This window comes from Oncorhynchus mykiss, chromosome 25, assembly GCF_057628025.1.
Source record: "Oncorhynchus mykiss isolate SJ-2025 chromosome 25, ASM5762802v1, whole genome shotgun sequence".
Classification (NCBI taxonomy): Eukaryota; Metazoa; Chordata; class Actinopteri; order Salmoniformes; family Salmonidae; genus Oncorhynchus; species Oncorhynchus mykiss.
In genome coordinates, this window is record NC_143046.1 from 41539983 (window position 1) to 41561302 (window position 21320).

General features: G+C 42.0%; 1 protein-coding gene across 18 annotated transcripts in view; it reads right to left on the minus strand.

Annotated features, from left to right (window-relative positions):
• Positions 1-2078: 2078 nt before the first annotated feature.
• Positions 2079-21320, minus strand: part of ocrl (OCRL inositol polyphosphate-5-phosphatase) — a 38302-nt gene continuing 19060 nt past the window's right edge. For 9 of the 18 annotated variants that reach the window (XM_036970382.2, XM_090219922.1, XM_090219914.1 and 6 more), the window contains 15 exons: positions 20941-21055; positions 20599-20715; positions 19902-20083; positions 19369-19480; positions 18877-18986; positions 18118-18253; positions 17707-17817; positions 17156-17321; positions 16296-16531; positions 11049-11072; positions 4639-4758; positions 4313-4397; positions 3686-3813; positions 3368-3479; positions 2079-3012 (listed from right to left, as the gene is read on the minus strand). In XM_036970382.2, coding sequence (XP_036826277.1) covers positions 2888-3012; positions 3368-3479; positions 3686-3813; positions 4313-4397; positions 4639-4758; positions 11049-11072; positions 16296-16531; positions 17156-17321; positions 17707-17817; positions 18118-18253; positions 18877-18986; positions 19369-19480; positions 19902-20083; positions 20599-20715; positions 20941-21055 — 1879 coding nt within the window. In that variant the 3' untranslated portion in view covers positions 2079-2887. Of the gene's footprint in view, positions 3013-3367; positions 3480-3685; positions 4040-4158; positions 4398-4638; positions 4759-11048; positions 11073-16295; positions 16532-17155; positions 17322-17706; positions 17818-18117; positions 18254-18876; positions 18987-19368; positions 19481-19901; positions 20084-20598; positions 20716-20940; positions 21056-21320 lie in introns of all 18 variants that reach the window. The other 9 variants (XM_090219925.1, XM_090219915.1, XM_090219916.1 and 6 more) reach the window with 4 other exon arrangements.

Here is a 21320-nt window from a genome sequence, read left to right on the forward strand (position 1 = left end):
TAGCATTATTACTAGACAGACCATTACGAAACTTGAGGCATGAAGAGGAGCAGAGCGCATAAGCCAACACATGAATACACAGACAGGCGCCAGATGAAGAGGAATAAGGAAACATGAATGTGGATTTCTCTCCCAAATATGACTATTCAGTCCTGGCTATCTCTCCTCAGCTTGGGTTGACCTTATTTCTGATGTAAAAGCTTTGTGTTGTGAATGAGATGAAAAGACCAGATTTCCTGTTCCTCCTCTTTTGACTCAGAGACAACCGGAAGGACAAATCCATCCAGGGCCAGCCATGGTTCGGCCAAACTAAGCAAAGCGCTTAAGTCTATGACAACTCTGAGGAACGCTAAAAGACATGCCTGGCCCATTTTAGAAATATACTGTCTGGGATGATTGCAGCGAGGCACAGAAATGTACACAAGGCCCACTCCACTCAAACTCATGTCAGGTAAAGAGCTAACACTGACATAGTTCGTTAATCAAAGCACTTACCGGTTTCTATCAGTGTTATAGCTATAAGATTATGTAACACACTGAAACAAAGGCTTCCGTCTCAGAACGCATTTTCTGGTTTAGCAATGCCTGTTAAACGAGATGACGAAGTACAGGCTTTTCTGGCAAGACTGTCGGTGTGTTAGCTATAATGTTATTTAACCCATTGAAACACTGTTTGAAATGTATTCATTAGCCTGGACCTGTAGTAGGCAAATCAATACTCGATGTCATACCTTAGCATGGAATGACAACAATAGAGGGGTTGGCTACACCACATACAGTGTACGGAACCAGGCTAGTCTTGAAGTGTCTGTTGACTAAGCAACAGGCTTTTCTGGCATGATTAGTTGACTGGAGACTTACGCCAGGGCAACAGTTCCTGTGGAAACGGGCGTCATATACCAACCGTGTCACATAACCGGCCTGTAAAGTGCCGGCCAGGAGAAATTTTGACATATAACTTCTAAAATGACTAGACAGTGTCAAACACAGGGAGGAAACACTGTTGAAATTCCACAGCATTGGAGTTCCCCATTTCATAACCATAACACGATCCACGACAGCGTTTGGGGAAAAACATTTCCTTTGTGGCCCAGAAAGGATAACTGTTTTCCAGACACAATTTTGTTTCTCAGGGTGTAATGAACAACTAAATCCTGTTCAACCTGCACTGTAAAAAATACTTAGTGACTGAAAAAAACTGTTTTTCCGAAATGGCACCCTTATATAATGCAGTGCTTTGGATCAGAGCTCTGGTCTAAAGTGGAGCACTATAAAGGGAATAGGCGGCTATTTGGGACACACAGACAGCAAAACAGGACATTATATTGTCTGAATATACTGCGGGAGACAAAGTGACAAAAAATACCCTTGCATTAGCACACAAGACCAAAACAATGACGCTCTAAATTGGCATGAAGGCAGATAGTGAGGCTGAAGCAAAGACAGAAAAAACTAAATGAGGACATGGCAGACATTAAAAAACGACTGTACCACCTGCACATACATTTTTGAAAACAAGAACACATAGTTTGCACCAGCATAGTAAGAGTTGACAGCAGAGTCAAACATCGTGGACAATGGGGACAGGAGGACTATTTACAACAGTTAAAAGACACCGATACCGTAGAGGTGTTTTCTCTCTGAGGTTCTGTAGGACTGGTTTCTGGGACTCATATTAAAAGCCTACTCTTGAACTAAAAAAAAAGCATGCTCAATAGAGAATGTTCATCTCTGGGTCTGAAAAACTGGCCTATAAAAATGGCAAATAAATGCAGGCATGATGACTGATCACTCTATTGTGAAGTTAGTGTGACGGGTTCAGAGTTGCAATGTACTCTCACTAATATTGAACGACAGAAGCAAAAAGGTGGGTTTGAACAACCACGGGCAGTTAAATAATACACAAAATGTGGTCTTTTAAAACAATTATGAAGGTGAAATAAACTATAGAAGATGGTGAAAAAAAGAGTAATGTAAGAAAAAAAGAGAGAATAAATAACATTGGTTTAAAGGACAGCCCACTGATCGTTCTAACATCTCCCAACATCACAGAACCCAGACGGGACTTCTCCCCATTGTCTTGTAACAACAGAAAAATCTTCCTTTATCAGATTTTTCCAAACAAGAAAGGACTCACTCAGTCTCTCTGTGTTCACTAGAAGTATTTTGTGCCCAATATCACTGTCTACTGATGGTTTTGAATAGTTCACCCCGAGAGTAGTATCCATCGGATAGCTGCAATTCAAATCTTCTGGACGACCACCTGTGTGGTCCATCTTTAGTGTCATGGACTAACGGATCATCATTATCTTAGTATCTATGGGTTCGTACGTACATACATACATAATACATTACACACATACATATTGTATTTTCATTCAGAGTTCAGATAAGGTATAGGTAGTCATTTTGGCATGGAACATGTTATATGAAGCATGGGGGTCTTGGGGGTCTTGGGGGTTGCCTGGGGGGGGGGGGGGGGTGGATCCATAGACAGGGCATACAGGTCTTCTGGTACAGAAAAAAGTGCAGAGAGGCATCAGTCAGTTCACTGTCACTCCAAGCTACCGACACCTAATCTGCAGCTACACTATGATCAGAAGTGAAAACTATGGTGATGGATGTGAGTGACTGAAGCACAGAACAACAAAGGCTGGGGCAATTGGTAAGAGCCTGTGATAAAAGAGAGGGTCCCATATAACTACACTGTTTGTTCTCCCACCACAGGATCCAACACACTTCCCCTAAGGGCCAGGGGACGTCAGGGGAGTCACACCATGGTCCCCCACACACACGCCTTGTGTGCACCAAAACTCCACTCTTATAACAGTTATCAAAAGGTCCAGCCTGGAGGATGTCTGAGCCCTAACCCCTGACTCTTAACCCCTCACTCGTCGTCCACTCCCGTGAGGAAGCCCAGCATGAAGAGGACGGCTCTCTGTCGGTCCTGCGGGGTCTGTCGGCCCACCATTTTGGGCGGGGGCCGGATGAGCAAGCTGGCAAAGAGGGTAGCTGGCATGGGGCACAGTGGAGGAGAGAGAGAGGTAGAGGAAGATGTTAGAAACAGGAGTTTGGATCCGTTTCCTTTCAATTCAGTGAATTCCAGTTCCTGAATATTTTCTTTCAATTCTAAACTTGAGTATTTAATTTCCAGAATTGAAGTGGTATTGACCCTGAATCTGGGTTGTGTTCAGTAGAGAGGATACATGTTGAAATTGAGTCAAGTGGGGACAAACTACTCTACCTGAACATGTCCAATAAGAACACTGATATTTGCATTCTGTTGTCAAATGTTTTCCTACATTGAACCCTAGTGAACTCAACCTCAGAAAGCGAATGTGAGAGAATGTGGCCATGGGGAACTGACCTATGAGGTTGGCAGTGAGGTTGTTGTTGTGGGCGTATTTCAGCAGCTCCTTGAGGAAGGCCATCAGGTAGCGGAACACGTTGCGGTGAGCCCGGGGCAGCTGGGAGATCAACTGTCAAAACAGCCCAGAGAAAAGACAAATGAGAACCCCAACCAGACCCTTCTAGAACATAGATGACAAACTATGTCTCATGGTGTGCAATGACCATATGAGCTTTTAACGATTCAATAGAAGTCAATGACTCCTACTTGTATCCATTACGATTCATATGGTATCAAACACATACATTTTTATGTGGAAATATGTACACAATGCACCTGTTTGCAGAGGCGGCTGTCGTGGGAGCAGTCCAGGCTGCGCTGGTAGAGCTCGTAACACACCACTGGCTCGGGCAGAGCTTCCAGAAATATCAGCAGGGCCTCGGCCACAGAGTGGTTACAACCAGCTGACACACACACAGTCGGGGAATAACACACAGATTTGGGGCCCGAGGGTCAGTGTGCGTGTTTGAACCACATTGCTGTCATACTGTGCAGAATCACCCTCGAAATGGTTACCCATTATGTGATGAAGAATAGAAATCTTGTGCCTCTCCTTGCTCAAACTGATCCTCTCAAACACACTGGTTGTGTGTGTGTGTGCGAGCACACGCGCACGTACGGGCAGGAACACTGATGATAGGGAGAATTGCACACCATAAAAACCACACACATCATTTTTCATCCACATGGCAAATCTACGTAGCATATGTCGTGAATGTAGCACCTCCTAATACTACCACCCCATGCACCTTGGCAGCAGTCGGTGTATAGCAGCCGCTTTATCACAGTGACCCATATAGCTGTGTGGCATCTCAGTCACAGTCTCCCGTTACAGGGCTGGGCCTACTAGTGGATCTGGGCCAAAGGGTTTGGAATGACTTGGGACATATGAGCAAAGGATACGGATGGAGTCAGGAATGCTGGTGTCTAGGCAGTCAATGATACTCTGCAGCTCCTCCTGCAGGCCCGGAGTCTGGAACAGGTCCTCCTGGAATAATGGTAAGGAGTTTACAGCCATTTTGTTTGTCCTTGGAATAAGGGTAGGTTAGAAGACAATTTAGAGGTTGAGACGCTAAGTCTAGAATAGTGCTTGGAAAGGTTAGCCTTGAATAGAAAAACAAAATGTTGTGCTGTTTCGCTCCGTCCAAACAGAATCATTGACGTGACAATAGTGAAATGGAGCGATATTCCGTTTGGATTCCAGACGGAATCCCTTACTATCCTCTCACCTGTTGGCAGGACTTGGTAAAGAGGTGGTTCACCAGCAGCCACACCTCCTTGGGGATTTTTAAAGGCTTGTCCTCCGTGCCAGCACTGTCCACCATAAGGAAGCTCATCTTGGACTTCTCCTGAAGTAACACACACAACCACAAGATGTCAGAAACATAGATACTATACTGAGAGAACACCATAAGATGTCAGAAACATAGATAATATACTGAGAGAACACCACAAGATGTCAGAAACATAAATACTAGACAGAGAATACACACAACCACAGCATGTCAATAGCATACTATACCATAATGACAACACACACAACCACAGTATACTGAAGAAAATAGTTGGCATTTCAGCGCAACTTTCGGTCAAAAAAAGACTGTCGTCAGAGCATAAGCATACCAGATTCTGACACAAAGTCTCTGTTAGTAATGTGACTGAAACCAGCTTTACCCGGTCGAGTCATAAACTTATGAACTGCTTAATTCCCTAGGGAGGATTTGGTTAGATTCATCCTTTTTAAAAGTATCCCATTTATCAAAATGTTGATTCCATTCCAAAGATGATTCCACATGGCACATTGCCTGTCATTATAGGTATTGGGAACATAGAGCGGATTAACGCAAGGGTTGGATGTCGGGTCGGCTTGCAGGAGAGCCATCTGACTGGAAGCGGATCACGTTGTTTTGTGTCTAGCTGCAAATGGATCCCTGAGAACTAGGGAGAGTCGGGCCAAAAATAACCACTGGCAATGGGGGGTCACACACACACACACACGAATGGGACACAGTGATAGCCTGCAGAGCCATATACAACATCGAGAGCTAGAGAGCCTCTCAAAGTGTTACTGTTAAGTGTCTAGGAGTGCAGCTTCTACAAGAGATGTAGCCTAGGCTATGGTTAGATGACCAGAAATAAAGGCTTTTACAGAACTCAAATACATCAGGCCCTGGATGTTGATTTGGGGGGGGGGGGGGGGGGGGGGGGCTTTTTCCACTGGTGCTACCAATTTTTTCAGTTGATGGCACCAGCACTTGATTTGGTCGCACCAATATCTTTACCTCACCAGTGTCCCATAATGTACCTTCATTCCATAGAACCAGGCTAAAAGAGGAGCCATCTTTTAAAGTAACATGCCATTGCAGGGCTCGACATTCTGGTCAGTGACAACTGAAAGCTACTGGCCTGAATGAAAAGAACACTGGCCTGGGAAAGCAGATGATGCTCACATTACTTAAATGTTATATTTCATTTGAGGGCTGAGCTAATACCCTATTTCCCGGGCTACCCAGACTCCTTGCTCCATCCAAACGCTACGCCACGGACGTTAGTTTCTTCACCGTAATTAGTCTGGATCGGAGTACCTACCCAACCCTTTACCGAATGCGAACACATTCGGGGCCATCTTATTGGTACAGACACCGATGGGTTGGGCCAGAGACACATGGGTCAACCGGCAGTTTGACAATTCCTCATTGGATCTGATACTAAGATTGGATAGAGACGATCCAATCGCTGATGACTTTGTTTTGTACAAACACCCCTCGTCACCAAAAACGACTTCAATAACGGCGCAATCTCAAAAAGGGTGTTTTTGTTAGGGATTTTTAAGTCACTCCACAGTTCAAGAGCCCTTTTTATATTTTGGTAAATTCTGTTTTATTTTTCTAGGTTTCTGGTTTTCACTCTCAAAATCACACTATCAAAAAACTAAAAACTGGAAGTTCTAAATTCACAAAAATGCTTAAACCACATCAGAAGACCAATTTTGAGGTCAGGAAACAAAAAAATAAATAATAACTTCTAAAAAAATTGGAGGGATTATTAGGTGGCCATGATGGTATGAGGGCCATATTGGGAATTTAGCCAGGAAACCGGGGTTCACACCCCTACTCTTACGATAAGTGCCATGGGACCTTTAGTGACCACAGAGAGTCAGGACACCCATTTAAAGTCCCATCCGAAAGAGAGCACCCTACACAGGGTAATGTCCACAACCACTGCCCTGGGGCATTGGGATGTTATTTTAGACCAGAGGAAAGACTGCCTCTTAATGGCCTTCCCACACCACTTCCAGCAGCATCTGGTCTCCCATCTAGTGACCGACCAGGGCCAACCCTGCTTAGCTTCAAAAGCAAGCCAGAAGTGGGAAGCAGGGCAGTATGCTGCTGGCCCACCATAACACGTTAACTAGCTGGCTAACTTAGCTGGTCCATTGTTGCCTATGCGAGGAAGTTAGGCTAGCAAGCATTTTTAGCTAGGTAGCCTATGACAACAAAAACTAAAATCCATAGACCATTTTGCCAACATGAAAGAGGATGGCATTGGCGTTCAACTAGTCTACAAGTAGGGTGAGTTCAAAAAATGTTTTACTTGGGCGTGCGCACACACACAAATAAAACACACAGAAATCAGTTCCATGGACAGCCACATTACATTTCGCAACATTGATTGGAATAAATAGTTTTTGGTATCTAAGTTAGTTTTCACTGTATTAAAGCCTAGTTGATTTGATGATCTTTAAGTGTAAATGGTGCTGGAATAGCAGAGGCTTTGTGCTGACCTGCAGTAACTCCATGGTTCTAAATCAGTAGTTGTTCAGTAAACTGTAGGAAACATTAACTTGCTGGACCATGCTGCAGGTCATTTAACTGTCTGTTACATCTAATATTTGCTTTGTGGACTTCACCGGACAGATGTTGCTTTCCAGTTTTGTCATGAAACAAACGAATGTGTAGTTGAATTTATTCCACCTCTGTGCGACTTGTCTTTTTGTTGTCTCGGTCTTATTCTACTGTATATCACAGTGGCGTATGAATGAATGGGTTATAAAGCACGCAATGCAATTATCATAACATAGGTTGTAATACAGCTTTTATTACCGTCTTGGCTTGACCAGTGATTTATCCCACGCACCACTACTGGTAGTTCCTGAGTTAATTAGCAACTAACATCCCATCATGCTTAGGGTCATGTATAAAATGCCAAGTTGCACATTATTTTGCCTACCATGGTTAGAAGAAGGATCTCAGTGACTTTGAAGAGGGGTCTCAAAAGGAGCATAGGGGGTTTAAAGGATATGTGTGTGTGTGTGTGTGTGTGTGTGTCTCTCAGTCACCAGATCCCAACTCAATTGAACACTTACTGGAGATTCTGGAGTGGCAACAGACATCGTTTTCCACCAATTTTGGAATTTATTGTAGAATAATGGTGTTGAATCCCTCCAATAGGGTTCCAGACACTTGTAGAATAGATGCCAAGGCGCATTGAAGTTGTTCTGGTGGCTTGCAGTAGGGCCCAACGCCCTATTAAAACACTGTTGGTGTTTCCTTTATTTTGGCAGTTACATATTTATGGTGCTATCTGTAGTGGGTTTAGCCATGCAGTGATTCAGTTTCACTGGCCGGTGAGCTGCTCAGATACGGAAGGTGAAGATGGGATTAACATCAGGCTTTATATGGGTGAAGTTGATTCTGCTTAACTGAGCACAGGCCCCCTCTGCTTCTCCCTAAACTCTCATTAGCCTTAATCATGTGTGTGAAGGCCTGTGCACTGTAGGGTGACCTGCTGTGAAATGAGCTTGGGTGTGCGGAAAAAGGACTGTATGTGTGTGTGGAGGGACAGTTGTGATGCGAGTGTACTGCAGTGGTACATGTGGTGTCACTTCTATGATCACACACGCACGCAAGTGTGAAAACCAGACTCCTCTCTTGTAGGGCTGGGCGATATATCGAATACATTTGAATTCATCAAATTAATGTTTTTGCGCGATATTCTAAATGCCTGTATCGCTCCTTCTTTGCACCTTACCATTTACACTAGAGATCTGAATATAATGACAAGATGCTCATGACTCCAGCCTAACAATAGGAGTCGTTGTCCCAAAGGCGGGAAGCCAGGCGACAAGCTTAGGTCCAAAATAAGCCCATAGAAACGCATTGGACAGATTTTAACGAGAGCAAAACCTCTCGCTTCGCCTCTTCCTCTGTTCACACACACAAGCCCCTGAAACTAACACCAACAAAGTTGAGAGATCACTTCTTCCTCTCGGTTTGCATTTGAGGTTTGGTCCAACAGAATCGGTCACCCAAACACATTGAGACATTTTACTGTAATAGTAGAAGTTAACCTGTCTAACAATATCCTTTATATGTCTCAACAACTCAGCTGTCTAGTCTTTTATAAAATGTGCAATAAGCATAAAACACAGCTATATTAGGAATTGGCCACTTATTATCATTCGGAGAAATACGGTAGGTTACTTGATTTCAACATCTGAACAAAGTGAAGAGGCTGGCATGCTGTTCAAACAGTTGGAGACGCATAGAAGGTAGTCTTCATAACAATTCAACTGTTCTGCCGTGTTAGCTACAAAACATATCCAAGTTGGCCAAACTTGAAATATAAAGATTAGCTGGCTACTCACTAGCATGTGGGATTGTGCTTGAGAGATTGCTGTGGAGACCTGTGTTCATTTTCTCTAATGCCTGCTACAATAAGTTGGTCATTATTAGTGAATGTGCATTATGAATGGTTCTGGTTAAATGTATAACGAGGGCATTTTCATAGACTTGAAAGCCAAATCAGAGATGTTGGCAAAAAAGCAGGATAAACTATTTAGAATAAATAATTACATTATCAGTGGGGCTTTAAGCCTAATTTCACACGCCCTGAATTCATTAGATTATTGCTGACTGTTTGAAATGCATTGTATTTTACATTTAACTGTACAATAAAGCTTAGAGAAAATGTTTGTTTTTTAAACAATAATTTGAAATATTTAAAGCATATAATATGCACATTTCATGACGGTCTTATGCGGGCCACCAATATCTCAGATTGAAGACTAGTACAGCTAGTAGTGCTGAGAGATTAGGTATTTAGGTCGATTGTATATATATATATATATATATTTTTTTATTTATTTTTTTTTTGCGATTTCAAATATTTTTGTAGACATTAAATGCAATACGCATTATGTGGGTTGAATGCTGTAACAGAGAGTAAAAAGTCCCATGATGGTAGTGACTGCCCATTACTGCTTATCACTTATTAACCACAATTTATTCACATTACTTCAATCTAATATTTCAGTTGTGTATATTACATTTGTTTTTGGCCTAGTTGATGACTTTATTATTTCATTTCAAGTGATCATCTCTATAGAGCAGCTGCCTATGCTGTCTGACAAAACAGAATATTGGCCTGCTGGAAACTAAAACGCCCTACTATATATATATATATCACGCAGTTGGGGCTTGATCGGATTTCTCTCTAGAGAACCTGCACATGGCGCCCACAGCAAAAAAGGAATTAAAATAATTGAACCAACAACAGTCAATGAGTTGTTTTAAAAAATGAAAAAATACCACAATTCAACTAAATGCTCAGCACTTACAGCTAGTACTGCTATGGCAGAGACGGACATGCAACCCCTGCGTCTAGAGCTGTAGTAATTAAGCCTTTAGTATTGGATCCCAAAACAGAATATTTGATCATGGTCCTGTCTGAACCAATGTCCTTCCCTAATTCAGAACATGAAGTACTGTATATTTGGTTAATCTAAGGTGTTTTTATGTCAAATCTAGAAAGCAACATTACTAGACTAGAACCTGGGTTGCCTATTCCGCTGACCAACAGCGGGGCAACAGACTAGCCTTATACCCTGACTACACAGCTCGCATCGCATGAGCGAGCGTTGCAAAATAAATGTAGAAATCTATGTTATTCAATTATTGCACCCACACTGCTTGTGTCTGCGTTGCCATGGGCTAAAATAGAAGTCAGTTCTATTTCTGACGCAGATCGTCCTGCCTCTCCCATCTCCTCATTGGTTTATAGAAGCAGGTACCCACGTGCCATCTCCTCATTGGTTATACCCAAGTGGGTGATTGAAAGACGAACTGTGTTGTCGGTCGTCGTAGTAAAACTATGAAAGTTTAGATGCCAATCACCATATAAGTTCAAAGATGAAAAAGCTTGGAAGGAGGAGAGATGACTATAAACGATTCAGTTGACCATTTTATGTGTGGATTAATTGTCAGAGTAGAAGACCTTGTGCATTTCAGGTAAAATAACAACTCAATGTTTATATCCCAGGACAAATTAGCTAGCAACAGCAAGCTAGCTAAATAGGAAAAATTCGCTAGCAAGTGCAAGCTAAAACTGCCATAAATGTTTAATGCTTTTCGACATGTCCAAAAATTAATGCAATAGGTTCAGAGTTTGTTTTGATATTTTAACCTGTGTGTCGTGATCGCGTTCGGTGTAGGGGGACAAAATACATGTATGCACGATGGCGCACAAAACACTGTTTGGGTTCGGTGTTAGTGGACAGTCCCATAGTGGGACACCATAGAAATAGAAGGATTCTAATCATTATATATTTCTATAAATGGGCACACCATGTTGACTTTACCTTTTCCATGTAGCTGTCCTCTCCCTGAGCACCCAGCAGCCACCAGCACAGCAGTGAAGAGTTGGAAAGGAATGATCAACGCAATGAGGAAAGAGAAATAGAGAACAGAGAAGATACTGTAGATAGGACATAAAGCGTAACCACAGAGGAGTAAGGGAGTAAGATAATGACATGCTGTTTGAAAGGTGCAATCTGTAGGTTACTTTCTGTTTTTTTTAAGTATTGTCCCAGGCCGGCAGGATTGGGGGAAAGGGTCTTTGAGAGTGTATCGAGCACTGATTGGCCTAAATTGAGTTTTGTTTTGTGTGTGTTTTTGTTTGAGCATTGACTCCTTGAGCATTACAGGGGTTTAAGAAGTTACAGATTGTACCTTTAAAAATGAATGATTTCACCCAAAAGTAATCCATGCAAGGAATGACAGTAGAAAAGTAACAGTGGAAGCAAGAGATCATTTGAAATACCAATGGATCATATAAACATAACATACTAATCTAACACTAGTGGCCAAGGTGGATATAGATAGAAATGCATGGGCAGGCTATCCCTAGACTTTTAGTCAATGATCCCAGCATTTCAGGAAAGCCCTTCTGACATTTGTACACACCATGTGCCACTTCCTTATTCCCTTGGAGATTCTAAACAATGGCACAGGTTGAAACATTCTCGCTGCACTCGACAGACTGTGGAGATTAGGGCTGTGGCGGTCACTAAATTTTGTCAGCCGGTGATGTCAAGCAAATAACTGTTGGTCTCATGGCAATTGACCGTTAATTAAAATAAACATGTAGCTTCCACATGCAGACCTTTGGAACATCTACAATTTAAAAGGCTAAAAAATACATGTAATATAGCCTACACCTTCACAATAAATCCATTATTTATTTTAAAGAAGCATGATAAAAAAGAAAATACAGTCTATTTCAAAGGAACAGAATAGCATACTCTGAGTTGTCTTTATGTTAGGTCCTGATCTGGCTATGCCAAATGGATTTGGGCTACACTAGTTCATTTAGTAGACCACAATTGCTTAGAATTCCATGGCATTATTTTATATTATGAAGAATACAATTGAACAAAGCTGAATAAAATAGAAACGATTTGAGGGTGTGCGGCTATTCTGTATTGAGCGGTTAACAAAGAAATAGGTACTCCTATATGCTTAATTTAGAGTTATTTATGCGACTTTAGTTGTTCTACAAACGTTGGGCTATATGTTTTGATTTTTAATACATTGTAAGGCTGCATGATGAGACTAATGATGATTTGAAAAAAGTTGCTTGAAAAGGCATGAACTCTGCTTAGTTTTTTTGTGCAGGCTGTACACACTTCATCAGTATCTCATTCACAATTTGACAAGCACTTGAAAATGCCTTGAATTTCACGGCGGCCTCCCCTTCGTGTGGCCGTAATGTGCCCTAAAAAAATCCATGCCTTTTGCGGCCAGTGGCTGTTGTGCCCTTCTCCCGGAGTCCTGTGCGCTCCGAAGCACCTCTTACTCACATGGCTCTCCATCACGTGATCGGGTCTTTCTCACAGGCTACAAGTGAAGACGGACATCTGGGATGCGCACGTCCTTATCAAATTCCGAGGTGCATATTAAAGATATTGGAAGAACTGTCCACATTGACTTTTCATCAGCAAACAAGATGTGTAGGCCTACCGAACAGCAAAAGCACTAGCCTATGTCAATCTACTATCCCCCATAGTACAATAGTCAACCTATTCTGTGCGAGAAATAAATATTTCAAAACAGTCTGGAACAGTTGATAGATCCCAAATTAATACAACCACTAATATCCAAAAACCTTTTTCTTGCAATTTTGGCTGACAAAATAGAGCAGAACATTTAGCTTACAAAGTTGATAAATTAGGCTATTTCTTCACTTTATAAGCGCAGCAATGTGCACATTGCAGTAGGCTATAAGTGCAAATGTTAACAGGAAAACACCATTATTAAAAGTGACCGCAATTGTGATTATGCATGTAATGCTTTTATTATAAAATTATCTTCCCCAAACTTGAAACTCACGCGCTGCTTATGTACGCCAGTTAGGCTCTACACCCCTTGTAAAGCGGATTAATGTGCTTCATTTTAAGAAGTTATTTGGCGACTTTAGTTGTGATACAAACCTTATCAAAACATATAAACTATGGGCTAGGTTACATGAGGTGTTCGACTATGATTAGACATTTTTTTTTATTTTTTTAAAGGCATTGTTTCTTATGCTGGGCATAATTCACAAGTGATAATATATAATTCAGGCTAATATTGTCACCCATCAGACTATTCTTAATTGAATCCCGTCTTTACATTTATTAAATAATATGTGTGAAATTTGTTTTGATTTAGAATGGACCATTATCATGCACCTGTATTGAAATAGGGGCAGTGTGAAAACATACATGCCATCTATGCACTTAAGTAGCGAATGGAGGACGCTTTTCCCGTGGTTCATTTTCATGCCAGCCAGGTAGGCTATACTCCTGTTGTAAAGATAAGCAATGTGCTTAATATTATGAAAGTTGAGAAATTAATATAGTAGGCCTAGCCTATAGAAAGCTGATGGGATCCTCCTCTTTTTAGTAGAGACCATCACTGTTTTCTCATGCAATTGCGAAGCCAATAGAAATGTTGCGCAACATGAGGTCTCATGAAGTGTTTGATTTAATTTTCAATTACATTGGAATTGTCAGAGGGATTCGAGGGACAATAGAGTGCTGAGTACCAAGCAGTTAGCATGTTTGGTAGGCTATTAATGACCATCAGCAGCATCAGAACTTGGAGAAGCCTAATTACCGTGACTAAACAGTCACGTGGAATTTGACTGCCTTCATGACCGCTGGTGTGGCGGTAATACGGTCACCGCAACAGCCATAGTGGAGACTCTTACAATCCCTTAAAGGAGTGGACAAACAGGCCTTCATGTGTCCCTGCCAGATATCACTTTCTGAACCGGCTTTTTGAACAAATAAGGGAGGGGGCCAATGGAGGACGATCAAGAGCAAATCTATGTGCTCTTCAACACCAACCTTTGAGGCCTGCTGCAGTGTTGGCTGCTTTTCATGTCTTACCCGTTTAGATGGTTTAGGGTTAGGGAAAACAACTTTAGCAGAATCTCTTTGCCAAAAGTGTCATGAAGAAAAAACAACTTCCTGCCATTGCTGCCTTCAGTTCCTTCAAAGACTGAAGTACTGTATATAAAAAAATAAGCTGTTGCATTGACAGTTCACCTAATCTGGCAATGAATACTATGTTTATGCTGTGTTGTCATCTTAGGTCTCTCTTTATGTAGTGCTGTGGTGTCTCTCTTTGTGATGTGTGTTTTGTCCTATATTTTTAATCCAAGCCCCAGTCCCCGCAGGAGACCTTTTGACTTTTGGTAGGCCACCATTGTAAATAACAATTGGTTCTTAACTGACATGGCTAGTTAAATAAAGGGAAAACAAAATAGCAATATTTAAAAATATACACAGTACCAGTCAAAAGTTTGGACACACCTACTTATTCAAGGGTTTTTCTTTATTTTTACTATTTTCTACATTGTAGAATAATAGTGAGGACATCAAAACTATGACATAACACATATGGAATCATGTAGTAATAAAAAAGTGTCATATAACATTTGAGATTCTTAAAAGTAGTCACCTTTGCACACTCTTGGCATTCTCTCAAACGTTTGAGCTAATCATTTGGGTTGTGACAAGGTAGGACTGGTATACAGAAGACAGTCCTATTTGGTGAAAGACCAAGTCCATGTTATGGCAAGAAGAGCTCAAATAAGCAAAGAGAAACAACAGTCCATCATTACTTTAAGACATGAAGGGCAGTCAATGAGGAACATTTCAAGAACTTTGAAAGTTTCTTCAAGTGCAGTCGCAAAAACCATCAAGAGCTATGATGAAACCGGCTCTCATGAAGACCAGCACAGGAATAGAAGACCCAGAGTTACAGTTGAAGTTGGAAGTTTACATACACCTTAGCCAAATAAACTGAGTTTAAATGTTTTACAATTCCTGAAAATGCTTCCCGTGGAAGCTTTTTGGTTGCTAAGTTGGGTGAATTTTGGTCCATTCCTCCTGGCAGAGCTGCTGTAACTGAGTCAGGTTTGTAGACCTCCTTGCTCGCACACGCTTTTTCAGTTCTGCTCACAAATGTTCTATGAGATTGAGGTCAGGGCTTTGTGATGGACACTCTAATACCTTGACTTTGTTGTCCTTAAGTCATTTTGCCACAACTTTGGAAGTATGCTTGGGGTCATTGTCCATTTGGAAGACCCATTTGTGACCAAGCTTTAACTTCCTGACTGATGTCTTGAGCTGTTGCTTCAATATATCCACATAATTTTCCTCCCCGTGATGCCATCAATTTTGTGAAGTGCACCAGTCCCTCCTGCAGCAAAGCACCCCCACAACATGATGCTGCCACCCCCAAGCTTCACGGTTGGGATGGTGTTCTTTGGCTTGAAAGCCTCCCCCTTTTTCCTCCAAACGTAACGATGGCCATTACAGTTCTATTTTTGTTTCATCAGACCAGAGGATATTCCAAAAAGTACAATCTTTGTCCCCATGTGTAGTTGCAAACCGAAGTCTGGCTTTTTTAGAATTCAAGGCACACTTAACCAGCATGGCTACCACAGCACTCTGCAGCGATACGCCATCTCATCTGGTTTGTGCTTAATGGGACTATTATTTGTTTTTCAACAGGACAATGACCCAACACATCTCCGGGCTGTGTAAGAGCTATATGACCAAGAAGGAGAGTGATTGAGTGCTGCATCAGATGACCTGGCCTCCACAATCACCTGACCTCAACCCAATTGAGATGGTTTGGGATGGACCGCAGAGTGAAGGAAAAACAGCCAACAAGTGCTCGGCATATGTGGGAACTCCTTCAAGACTGTTGGAAAAGCATTCCTCATGAAGCTGGTTGAGAGAATGCCAAGAGTGCGCAAAGCTGTCATCAAGGCAAAGGGTGGCTACATTGAAGAACCTAAAATATATTTTGATTTGTTGAACACTTATTTGGTTACTACATGATTCCATATGTGTTATTTCATAGTTTTGATCTAGTAGTAAAAATAAAGAAAAACCCTTGAATGAGTGGTTGTGTCCGAACTATTGACTGGTACTGTGTGTGTACATAATATAAAAAACATCTCTTCAATACAGAACAATATATACATCACTCCTAACCTACTTCGAAAGTATTCCTTCCTGCTTGCTATCACGTTAACTAGTCCCACTCACCAGGTCGATGAGCTTGGTGATGGGGATCTCCCGGATGGGCTTCTTCATGCGGCACAGGGTCTCCAGTGAGGTACCGAAGCAGCTGGGTAGGTAGTTGCCTGAGATGGTGATGAAGTAGTCCTTGCCTCGGTCCAGATGCAGCACCAGAATATCCTCGATGGCGTCCTCTCCTGAGTTGAGCAGAGTCACCGAGTCCTTGCTCACATACACATCCAGGAAGATCTCTAAAGTTTCGTCTGGTGGGGAGAGACAAAGAGGGTAAGTGTTCATTAGGGTTTGGGATGGAAAACATTCTGCAATGGAAAGTGGACGTGGGCTTTTCTTATTGAACAAATCCAGGTAGGCCAAAATCCTTGTTTCAATCGGTTTTCTTTCGTTTTGGTGCCTCAAGAACAAAGCTCTAGTGGTATGATAACTGAAGAGGGATAGCCACACTGGGAACAAAAGATACATGCACACAATGGGTTATGACAGAGTATAGATGCTATACAAATGCATTCTTCGGTCCAGTTGCAAAACAACCCCTAGACCCTAGGGTAAAATATTTGATTGGTAGGCCTATAAATAATATGGTAGCAGCATGCCCTCTGACAGGCTTGGTAGGACTTTCAACATATTGTATAAGTATCAAAAGCGTATTTAAGGAGTAGGGGCTAGGGGTCGTATCTGGACAGGCCTTCCTTCTCCCTCCTCTAGGAGATTATTCAACCGATTGATCAGTAAATCCTTAGATCCACTTAGATCAGTGAAATCCCACCAAGGAAGGAGTAAAGGATACATTGTGAAAGTATCCCCACCAGACAGGGCCTGTGACTGACTGTGGAAGGTAGGTGCCATGGCTGAAAGTGAAGTGGACTCACTGGGCTCTAGGAAGCCTTCGCTGGGCTCGGCGTGGAGCCAATTCTTGCAGTACTGGGAGTCGTTCAGCTTGGGAATGAAGGCAAAGTGACAGGGGACCTGCCCGTCGTTGGAGATCACAAAACGCTCCCGCTGAAGCTGGCGGAACTTGACGTCCTTAAAGGTGAACTACGGGAGAAGAGGGAGAGAGAGAAAGAGAGAGATGTTGGGAGGAGGACAGACACACAGTAAGCCAGAGTGCAATAATATTTGATTGATCTATGCAAAGCAGATTGTTTAAAATACAAATAGATGCCCATGCCATTCTACCTGTGCAAAGTAACTCAAGCATCTTGGCAGGCTTATATCAATTTTCTGAGTGATTTAAATTCAGACCAAAAAATTGCCTGTCACAAGTCCCTGATTCAATTCAAAACGACCATGTCCCTTGCTTACTGACAAAAACAGAGAATTATTGATCTGAAACAACATGTCAGTGGGGAGGACATGCTGGACAGGAAATCAATACGATGAGAGTCATGGCTCTGTAGGTGTGCATGTTCTGTCTACTCACCTCTCTGTCGGTCAGTGACAGAGACGGGAGGAATTCGTTCTCCATCCTGTCCATCATGCGCACAATCTCCTCAAAGACCTTCTTGTAGCGTGCCTCGTTCACCACCTTCACCTGTTACACACAGATTCATTTTCCATCAACACCGATTCATTCATTATAGCATAACTAAGCACGCTATTCGAGAATAAACACATTTTAAGCCAATTTATATGTATTTATGATTCTCAATAAGCTGTATAGTATGTTAAAAGATTTTTATGTCTATTTTACTTAATGGACTCCTTTGGCTTAGCAGATATGTGTTTATTGTGAATGTGAGGTCTCCATTGACTGCCTCGACCTGAATCAGTCAGATGTGATTTCCAGATGCTGACAGACAATGTAGTGAGTAAGTGGCTCCATGATCCTTACCCCTACGCTGAAGAGGGAGCTGACGGGCTTGTGGTCGCTGGTCTTCAGTTCCATGTGGCTCCTGTAGTGGAGCTGCTTAACGTTACTACCCCTCCACAGGATCCGGTCGCACCACGCCGGGACACGACACTTACCACTGCAGGAGAACCCCAGACAGAGAGACAGTGGTTAGGAGGCACAATGTCAGCTAACCTCACACAAGGATCGTGTTCATTTGGGCACTAAATGAAAGACAGCGGATTGAAACAGTGATAGACAACATCCAATATGAAACAGTAATTTTTGCTTTCAGCTGAAAAGTTTTCCAAACATGTTCAGTTGCATGCCACACAACCCAGTGTCTCCCTAGATACCTTCAATTTTTTTCCTGGTAAATCACAAAGGCCCCCAAAGCAACCTCCTGAGTCTCTTCAAATTATTTTAGGCAGGAGGGGAACAAAGCTAGTTAGGGGGGCCTACCATGCCTATTCAATACTGAAAAAACATTGCCTCAAACAGCTGTCTATATTTGAGTAAGGACTCGTTTCATTACTGGGACAGAATGTTTGGAAAGGTGGCTTTTCAGATTTGACCTTACATATAAACATGAATAATCAAGGTGCTATGGCATATGAGGACTATCCAACACAGGGTATTTCCTTTGCACTCTGTTGGGTGGGGGAGTAATAGTTTACAGCTCAAAATACCAAACTCTCTGGGTATTATATACTGTAAGTACGTACTTGGAGGGAAAGGAATCAGGATCAGTGGTACATTTACCTAGAGTCCCAACGGTCCGTCTTGGCATCATACTTATATGTGGGCATGAAATTGATCTCTCCCTCAATGAAGTCTGTGAAGGCTCGCCTGGTCTGTCTCTGGATATTCAGCTTCACACAGAGGAAGGAGGGGAAATATACCAACAACAAAGGTTATTCAGAGACAGACAGAGGAACTCCTGTATTTATAACCCTCATAAACAACCAGAGAGAAAAAGGGGAAGGAGGAGGGATTACACCAAAGTTATTGCAGAATATAGAAGTCTCCACCCAAAAAACATTTACTTTTATTTAGTGTCACTCTTATCGTTGAGGTTGCCGTTTTTTGTTTTGGTAACTGATTTGTCACAGTGCAGAATGACAACATGATTGATGTGCAGTATTGTTGAATTAAATGTCAACGATTTATGACAGCGCTGAACCTTACACTTTAGGTTGTTTGCATAAACAAGCTGTAAAAACTCACTGGGTGTGTGTGTGTAAATATTCCCACCTGGTCATACTCCTGCAGCTTCCTTAGTTCGTTGTGGGAGATGAGCTGTTTGACCTCAGCTGCATCGTACACAAACAACCGGTAGTTCAGATCTCCTACCCAGATCACTACACTGGACCACAGAATGGATGAAGAGTTATGCATTGTAACACAACAGCATGTAAAGTCTTACAGTAACACCATAAGTTTACACATAATATAAAACTCTACGAAAGTACATCTGTGACATGGTTACACCATTTTACAGTCCACTATTTACTTTGAAATTATGTTGAATTACATTAGTTTTTACCTGAGAATTGTTTATTGGGTATTCAATAACATAATCACCACGGCACTTTGTAAGTACTATTTCAAAGAATTACATGTATTATGGGCAATGACGACTACTGTAAGCCCCTTAGGTCTTGAAATACTATTATTGAGAACACATGCCCAATGCATTGCCCAATGCTTCACACTAAGTGGTATGCTAGTGTGGTCACTGGATCAATGCCTATGACTTTACAGTATGGGTCTTGTAAGGGACTGACTCGTGTTTGACGATGGTGAGGGGAGGGTGGTCTAGCAGGTGGAAGCTCATGCGGGCACAGATGTCTTTGTAGTCCTGGTTCCTCCTCTCAAAGTCCTCGACGTGGGCCGCCAGGTGGGAGTTGACAAAGCAGAAGCTGGTGTTGTGGAACACAAAGCGCACCGCCACGCCTCCCTTGTTCCCCTAATGGGAAAAGAAAGCATTGAATGTTGATTGACTGATTTGTTTGTTCAGTGAAGTGTCCCCCAACAGACGCTCAGCCCATCAAAACTTAAGACATCTGTGGCGTTGTCTTTAATTGTCCCCAGCACAAGGTGCACCTGTGTAATGATTGTGATGTTTAATCAGCTTCTTGATATGCCACACCTGTCAGGTGGATGGATTATCTTGGCAAAGAAAAATGCTCATTAACAGGGATGGTAAACACATTTGTGTGCAAAATTTGAGCGAAATAAGCTTTTTGTGCGTATGGAACATTTCTGGGAACTTTTATTTCAGCTCATGAAACATGGGACCAAAACTTTACATGTTGCGTTCATATTTTTGTTCAGTGTATTTCATATTGCATGAAAATATCTGTTAATTTACATTTGCGCATAAATATAGTGTATATGTTCTGTATACCTACCTATAAAATGGTATAAAGTTATAAAGTTGATGAAATAGGAGAACAAACACTTCCCCTTACTCATTCGTACCATTTTTCCCATGATGCCAGTTCCCACTTGCTCTGCAGCCACTTCTTTGATGTGATTCTTGTGCACCTTGTTGACATACACCACCAGCATCATGCCCACTAGTCGGATGGTGCGCACCTGCGGGGACAAAAGCATCCATTGTGGACGACATTCATATCCAAATAATATTACGTCTATTTGTGTATGAACAAAATAGATTGATAAGGGCATCTGCTGCCATTGATAAGTGTGTGATTACAGCCATTATTTTATGTAATTACAAGAATGTAATATTTTTAGTTTAGTTGATTGAACCATTCCTGTTTTACACGGAAGATGAGAAGAGACCTCTCACTGGCTCACCCTTTTGTACTTGGCTTTGGGGTGAAGACTTCTCTCCACAGCCTCCACCCACAGCTGCTCCTTCGATGAGTCCAGATAGAAGAAGGCCTCTGTGCTCAGGTCCAACTCCTGGAAACTACAGCACCCAGAATGCACAGGGAAGTCAGTGTTTCAATGCTTAGTAAAGTGCAATCAGCACTCATGCATGGGAAAGTGCACAAAAACACTCTTTAGAGTATGCAATGAAATTTAGGTTATAACTAAGTCCATCCATCATTAATGATGTGGCATTCAGAGGATCCGTTTCCCGAAAAGTATGTTATTTGCACAAATCTGGGTTGTATTCACTAGGCCTCAAACGGAAGAAAACGGACTGAATCAGGGAGGGAATACCTGAGGTT